Source organism: Bos indicus, chromosome X, assembly GCF_029378745.1.
Source record: "Bos indicus isolate NIAB-ARS_2022 breed Sahiwal x Tharparkar chromosome X, NIAB-ARS_B.indTharparkar_mat_pri_1.0, whole genome shotgun sequence".
NCBI classification, from domain to species: domain Eukaryota; kingdom Metazoa; phylum Chordata; class Mammalia; order Artiodactyla; family Bovidae; genus Bos; species Bos indicus.
This window is the reverse complement of record NC_091789.1, coordinates 24173039-24181143: the sequence shown is the minus strand read 5'-3', so window position 1 is coordinate 24181143 and position 8105 is coordinate 24173039. Positions and strand designations below refer to the sequence as shown.

The following is an 8105-nucleotide window of genomic DNA, read 5'->3' as shown; positions in this document are numbered from 1 at the left end:
GCATAGACTTGGATTACTGTGATATTGAATGGTTTGCCTTGGAAATGAACAGAGATCATTCTGTCATTTTTGAGTTTGCATCCAAGTACTGCATTTCAGACTCTGTTGTTGACCATGATGGCTACTCCATTTCTTCTGATGGATTCCTGCCCGCAATAGTAGATATAATGGTCGTCTGAGTTAAATTCACCCATTCCAGTCCATTTCAGTTTGCTGATTCCTAGAATGTCGACATTCACCCTTGTCATTTCTTGTTTGACCACTTCCAATTTGCCTTGATTCATGGACCTGACATTCCAGGTTCCTATGCAATATTGCTCTTTACAGAATCAGACATTGCTTCTATCACCAGTCAGATTCACAACTGGGTATTCTTTTTGCTTTGGCTCCATCCCTTCATTCTTTCTGGAGTTATTTCTCCACTGATCTCCAGTAGCATATTGGGCACCTACTGACCTGGGGAGTTTCTCTTTCAGTATCCTATCATTTTGCTTTTTCATACTGTTCATGGGATTCTCAAAGCAAGAATACTGAAGTGGTTTGCCATTCCCTTCTCCAGTGGACCACATTCTGTCAGATCTCTCCACCATGACCCGTCCATCTTGGGTTGCCCTATGGGCATGGCTTAGTTTCATTGAGTTAGACAAGGCTGTGGTCCTAGTGTGATTAGATTGACTAGTTTTCTGTCAGTATGGTTTCAGTGTGTCTGCCCTCTGATGCCCTCTTGCAACACCTATCGTCTTACTTGGGTTTCTCTTACCTTGGGCGTGGGGTATCTCTTCACGGCTGCTCCAGCAAAGTGCAGCCAATGCTCCTTACCTTGGACGAGGGGTATCTCCTCACCGCCACCCTTTCTGACCTTCAACGTGGGATAGCTCCTCTAGGCCCTCCTGTGCCTGAGCAGCCATGGCCTGGGGTTGGTCCTCCCGCCCACCACCTCTGGCCTCGGGCGTGGGGGCATGGGGTAGCTCTTCCAGCCCGCCCACTGCCCCTGGCCTCGGGCTTAAGGGCGTGGGGTATCTCCTCCCGGCCGCCCCCTCCCCGCCCCCGACCTCGGACGTGGGGTAACTCCTCTTGGCCGCCGACCTTCGGGCACGGGGTCCTCCCGGCTTCTGCCCGTGATCTCGGACATTGGGTAGCTCCTCTCCGCTGCGTTTTAGCGTGCCCGTCGCAGCCACCTGGAATTTAGAAAGATGGTAATGATGACCCTGTATGTGAGACAGCAAAAGAGACACAGATGCACAGAAGAGTCTTTTGGACTCTGTGGCAGAGGGCGAGGGTGGGATGATTTGTGAAAATGGCATTGAAACATGTATATTATCATATGTGAAATGAATCGCCAGTCCAGGTTCGATGCATGATACAGGGTTCCTGGGGCTGGTGCACTGGGATGACCCAGAAGGATGGGATGGGGAGGGAGGTGGGAGGGGGGTCCAGGATGGGGAACACGTGTACCCCCATGGTGTATTCATGTCAATGTATGGCAAAACCAATACAATATTGTAAAGTAATTAGCCTCCAATTAAAATAAATAAATTTATACATTTTAAAAGAAGAAACATGTATATTACCATATGTAAAATAGATGACCAGTGAAAGTTCAATGCATCAAGCAGGGCACTCAAAACCAGTGCTCTGGACAACCGAGAGGGATGGAGTGGGAAAGGAGGTGGGAGGGGGGTTCAGGATGGGAGCGTCACATGTACACCCATGGCTGATTCATGCTGATGTATGGCAAAACGCACCACAATATTATAAAGTAACTATCCTTCAATTAAAATAAATAATTTTTAAATAAATAAATAAATAAAAACCACACACACACACACACACACAAACCCACCTCAAATCAAGGGTCATCTCCTCCAGGACCCCCCACTTTGAAGAGATAGTCCTTTTGCATGATCTTGTGGCACTGTATCCTGTGACATCACTGCCTGCATATGACATTACACACCCTGTGTGCATGCATGCTAAGTCACTTCAGTCGTGTCCAACGCTGTGTGACCCTGTGGACTGCAGCCTGCCAGACTCCTCTGTCCATGGGATTCTCCAGACAGGAATACTGGGGTGGGTTGCCGTGCCCCCCTCCTCCAGGGGATCTTCCCAACCTAGGGATTGAATCCACATCTCTTACATTGGCAGGCGGGTTCTTTACCACTAGCGACGCCTGGAAAGCCCATTATATACACCGTGCTGTGCTGTGCTCTGCTGTGCTGCTGCTTAGTTGCTCAGTCATGTCTGACTCTGCAACTCCACGGACTGCAGCCCGCCAGGCTCCTCTGTCCATGAGGATTCTCCAGGCAAGAATACTGGCATGGGTTTCCATGTCCTCCTCCAGGGGATCTTCCCAACCCAGGGATTGAACCCAGGTCTCCCACATTACAGGTGGATTCTTTAGTGTCTGAGCCTCCTGGGAAGCCCAAGAATACTGGAATGGTTAGCCTATCCCTTCTCCAGGGGATCTTCCTGACCCAGGAATCAAACCTGGTTCTCCTGCATTATAGGCAGATTCTTCACCAGCTGAGCTACCAGAGAAGCCCCATTACATAACCTAGTGATTGGTTATTTACATGTCTGTCTCTCCCTTTAGATTTCCAACTCTTAAAGGCAGGGACTGTGACTGTCTGAATGCTCATGCTTAACACAAAGCTTCCTGTCACATAGATTTCCAGCATGCTTTTGTTGAAGCAATGAATCGTCGTCCATGCTACCTCTCTCTCCTTCATGCCCTATGGCTTGCCCTTCCTCAAGTCCTACCCACATCAAAAGACATCTCCAATACATTAATTACTCTCCATCTTTACAACTCTGCTTCAAGCCACCATCCTCTATCAGGTGGACCTACATAACAGCCTTCTAATTGTCTAAATTACTTTAACCCTAGCAATCTAGTTCCCATACAAGAGTTGATGGGGTGGGGGCGGGGGTTGGGTCTAAATTGGAGAGCTCATCATGTCACTCACTAGCCAGAAAGTCTTTAGTGGTACCCATTAAAAGCAGCTCAATAAAAAGCTTGAGGGACATTAAAAATCTTAATTTTAGTAAGAAAAATTCCTACAAACTTATACCCCAGGATGATTTAACCTCTAAAACACATTAAGAACTACTATAGGGCTGTAAGGTGCCTCCTTAACATTTAATAAAGAAAAATAGTTCTTCAGTATCTAGAGCTAACTCATTTTCTCTGCCTTCTGTGCTTAATAATGCCTCAAACTTTTTGATTTAAATCTGATAGAATATTTGATGTAATGGAGAAATAAAGGATTAAAAGTCTTTTCATAATATTTGTACCCAGGAGCTCATGTGTCACCATGGTGAGATTATGCTGTCAGGATATGACATAGAATGATTATGAAGTCATAGGCCCCTAAAACAAGCTGAGCCATTTTAAATCCAGCAGTTTCCTTGGGAGAGGAAACAGGACAACAAGGTCCTGGACATGAATCTCTTCATTTATGTCCTCCTTTTATCAATTTGGACAAGTAGTTGTTTAGATAGAAATGAAAGCAATGGATCTGCTACTGCAGGTATGTCCCTAACCTTAAAACCTAGAAATTATGATCTATTATGTTAAATGTATTCCAGTACTTAATTAGACAAGCTAGCTGTGTATAAGAAATCTGCTGTTTATTCTACTTTACTATGAGTAGGTATTCGAGAATTTCTAGGACAACACCTGAAAGTTTTACTTCTGTGTAAACATTCCAAACATAGAAACATGAAGAGTACAGCCTTACTGTCCCCTTTCATTCCCCTTCCCCACCCAATCCACCAACCCCTGCCCCTTCCCCTCCAGCCATACCAGAAAATTCTATGTGAATGAATCTAGCATGGTACCTAACACATAGTAGGTTTCAAGAACTGTGTTTTCTTGTCCCATCCCTTTTCCCACCATACACATTCACACACACATCAACACTCCAGTGCATTCACACATTCAAATACCTAGGTAATGGGTTGAACAAGCCATGACGTGGGGTAACCTAGGTAATTATACTGATTAGCCAAAGACAGCTCCCAGATTTGGCTTGTAGACTGTGGCTGGCAGGGGAGGTGATAGAGGGAGGAATTTGGCAGTGGTTATCATGCTTAAAGAAATAATTGATGATGAGATTTGACTTGGATCTGCAGTAACAAACCCCCATCAAAATGGAAGCAAACTTGGTTCCCAAGCACATTTTCTAATGATACATGTTCTTTCATAGTAACTACACATGCTGAATTCAAGCAGACCAAACTGCAGGAATTACGGCGACGTCTACTCATTATTGTAATTGGTACCCTTATCACTGGCTATATGGTCTCGTGTACCTGCTTGCTTCACTATAGCTGTGATAGCGAGGAAGCCCATACAGCAGCCAAGTAAGTCTTACACCTTTGAATAAAAGTACAAGGTTGTGGGGAGGCACGCGTTCTTCACTATACTCTATAACTGTGAGAGCGGGGAAGTCCCCAAAGCAGCAACATTAAGTCTTACACCTTTGAACTAAAAATACAAAGTGGCCGGGTGTAGGGGTGAGGTGAGGAGGTGGGTGTGCATGCGCATGAGGAACTGTACCTGCACACGCATGCGCACTCACACGTAAGCGGGTTCACTGTTGTTTTGTTACTTACCATTAACTTGAGACTTCAGAAGAGCTACCAACATCTTGTGGGCTGGATATGTTCACTTAAATGAAGCTCTTAAATTATCTCAAGTACATTATCAACTTTAGCCAAAACTATCTCCTATTCAGGGTTCACTTGAGCCCCAGGCTGCTAATTTCATTGTAAGTTGAGTCTATGAAAAGAGGGAATGACTATCAAAATAAGACAGAATCAAAATCTTCTCAGGGGAGAAGGAGTTGGGTCTCTGCATTCCAAAGATAGTAACACATTTTGGATAATCTATCATTTTGAGATGTAATAACATGAAAAATTTTCAACTGTGTTCAGTGATTCTAGTCCCTGGCTTTAATATAGGAGGATTAGGCTGGCACTTGATATACCAGGTCTCTAAAAATTTCCCAATCCAAGGACTGGTGACTGAAATATACCACTGTTCTATTCCTTCAGTTTTAGAGTTAGCTTGTGAGGATTAATATGTATGGTTACAAACCTTGATGGTGTAAATATGATAGGAAAACAATGAATTTGGTCTAAGACTTTTTTATGTGACAGGTTGTGACATTTGTGCCTCAGTTGCATATCAACTTGTGGCTTTTTTGTAAAAACTATAATTTCTGGATTAGATAAATTCTCTCTCTCCCTCTCAACAGTAGATTTGAAACAAGTTTGTGTCATTGCGTATATAGACTATATGGTTATCCACTGTGGTTGAAACAGCAAAATTAAGAAAAAGAAAAAGAAAAAGCATTCAACACGAGTTCAAACCTGTAACCTGACTCATAGTTTTCACCACACTCTGATTCTTACTGTGTTCAATTTTCCTGCTAGAGCCACAAAAAGACCACAAGTCTAAATTGACACAATAGCCCATATTTTCTGGTAACAGCAATCTTACTCCTCTGATTTAAATTGTCATATTCCAAATCCTCTGTATTTTCAGGGACAAGAAAGAAGATATCACCATCAAGGCATCCAGGTCATCTAAAATATCATTTACTGACTCCAAGTCACCGACTGCTGGTCTGGGTGATCCAGAAAGACAATCCGTGGTATCCAGAATAGATAAGTCATCTGGGCCCTCAAGTCCACGAAAAGTTCCTTCAAGTGCAGAAAAGTTAGTCAGGCCCTCGAGTCAAAAAAAACCATCCAAGCCATCAGCTCCCAAAAAAGTGTTAGGATCACCCCCCCAGGAAAAGTTGCATAGAACACGCAGTCCAAAAAAGACACATAGGCAGGCTCATGCCCATAAGCCAGTCAGTCAGGTCAGTCCATCCTATCCAGAGAAGGTCATCAAGCCAACTTGGCCACTAAGTCTACAGTGTCGGGCCAAGCCAACCAAAACTCCTCTACCCTATCCAAAGAATCAAAGCTTCCCTGAGCAATCAAGTGTAGATAAACTGACCAAACGCCAGAGATATCTTAAACTAAAATGCCCAGCTAGTGCAGGTAGGGCAGAAATATTATCTAGGCCTCATCCAGTGAAGTTTTGTCGATGCTACAAGGAAAAGTGCCTTGTTTGCAGAGCTGTTTCTGAGCCGTTCATCACTCATGTTTCAGACGCAAATAAAAAGCATGTTCCAGTTCCACTGTTTTCACGCGAATTGAAGCACTTTTACAAGTCGTATAAAAAGAAACAACCCAAATACAACACACTGTATGGCAACATGAGTGACAGTGATATCACAACATACAACAGTGATGGTGAGAGTGACAGGGAGGTGATTATAATGTGCAATATAAAATGCAAGGAAGACATCTATAAAAACTCCCGAAATAATTAAGGGATCAAAAGAAAGACCACCCATGCAGAAGAAGCAAGCTTCTATCAATTATTATATGCTCACCATATTTAAGAACCTGGTAGAGGAAAACTCCACTTGGTATCACTATTGAGATTAGACTTATATCCATCTCGAGGCAATTTACTTGAAAAATAGTAAATAAATGTGTGACATAACAACTGATTTTGTTGTAATTATTATTGTATTTTAGAGGTATAAATCTCTTTGGGAAGTATCTTAGATCTACTTGGGCAAATTCTGGGAGATGGTGAGGGACAGGGAAACCCAGCCTGCTGCAGTCCATGGGGTCGCACAGAGTTGGACACGACTTGATGCCTGAACAACAACAATGTAGATCTGGTCACTTGGATGGGCTTCCCAGCTGGTGCAGTGGTAAAGAATCCACCTGCCAATGGAAGAGATGTGGGTTTGATCCCTGGGTTGGGAAGATCCTTTGGAGGAGGAAATAGCAACCCACTCCAGTAGTCTTGCCTGGGAAATTCCATGGACAGAGGAGACTGAAGGGCTACAGTCGATGGGGTCGAAAAGAGTTGGACACAGGCACACGCTTAAATACGAACCAGTCACACACACACACACACACACAAATATAGAAAGGGATTGCAAGATGGGTACCCTGGGCTCCTCTTCCCCTTGGATTAGCCCTCAATTGAAGTCTCAACCCAACTATCTTTTAAATTTTGACAGAGTGTCCTCACAGTTTAAGACTGTCTTTCTCTGGTGCCCAGTGTGTGGCGGAAATGGTTCTGTGTGCTTGATTCTGGCTGCATTGGGGAAATTCCTGATAGTTATTTCCTTTTTTAAAACATATTTATTTGACCATGCCAGTTCTTAGTTGTGGCATGCAAACCCTTGGCTGCAGCATGTGATTCTCTGACCAGGGATAGAACCCAGACCCCCTGCATTGGGAGTGTGGAGTTTTAGCCACTGAACCACCAGGGAAGTCCCAATACTCATTTCTAATACCACTGCCTCTGATGACTGCTACCAAAGTAAGGGTCCAGGCTCCAGCCCCCACTCTCAAGGTTGTTGATTCTTTTGGTTACCCTTCAAATTGATAAAGAGAGTTTGCCCTGTTGTGCATTCTCAGAATGGCCCAGATAGAGGTCGGATATCTACCCATTTTCTTCACAGGGTACCTTCTTACTTAGAATCCAGAGGGCTGGGAGGCCAGGGGAAAACCTTGGAGTTATATTTTCTAGCTTCCTCACTGATGAGAGGTTATCCCTGCCCACTTCCAAGAGCATGGTTCAGAAAAACAGACAAAATCCTGCAGTCCCAGCCTATATTCTAGTACAGTGAGGTCAGTCCCCTGTCACATTCAGCAGGGTCAGTTAAATTCCATAGCTAGCATATATTGGATGTGTACTACTTGCCAGACATTGTACTAGTCCCTTTATGTCTGGGATATCTGAAGGCCACCCTCCCCTCAATTTTACTGATTTAGAAAAAGGACTCACAAGACTCAAAAGCAGATTATAGTCATGGCTGAGTTTTATTAGAGCAAAAATATACAAATCAAGAGCAACAGGAAAAAGACTTCTTTTTGGGTGAATCAGAGAGGTTGGACATGTGCTTTTGAGTACTTGCCCCTCTGGGGCCACCTGGGACATGCTCTCTTCTCTAGCAAGAAACTAGAGGCATGTGTGCAACATGGCTCTGCCCAGGGAAGCCTCAGCATCTGAGGCTTTT

General features: G+C 44.0%; 1 protein-coding gene across 1 annotated transcript; it reads left to right on the top strand.

Annotated features, from left to right (window-relative positions):
• Positions 1-3408: 3408 nt before the first annotated feature.
• Positions 3409-6556, top strand: LOC139181207 (uncharacterized protein CXorf66 homolog). Its single transcript, XM_070784113.1, has 3 exons — positions 3409-3530; positions 4209-4365; positions 5552-6556. The coding sequence occupies exons 1-3, from the start codon at positions 3443-3445 to the stop codon at positions 6390-6392; spliced, it is 1086 nt and encodes a 361-aa protein (XP_070640214.1). The 5' UTR covers positions 3409-3442; the 3' UTR covers positions 6393-6556.
• Positions 6557-8105: the final 1549 nt, after the last annotated feature.

What these genes read in the sequence shown, in the direction of transcription:
- LOC139181207 (XM_070784113.1), top strand. Translation starts at nt 3,443, where the DNA reads ATGAATCTCTTCATTTATGTCCTCCTTTTATCAATTTGGACAAGTAGT. An exon ending in CAATGGATCTGCTACTGCAG is followed by an intron (nt 3,531 to 4,208) that starts GTATGTCCCTAA and finishes GTTCTTTCATAG; the next exon opens with TAACTACACATGCTGAATTC. An exon ending in GAAGCCCATACAGCAGCCAA is followed by an intron (nt 4,366 to 5,551) that starts GTAAGTCTTACA and finishes CTGTATTTTCAG; the next exon opens with GGACAAGAAAGAAGATATCA.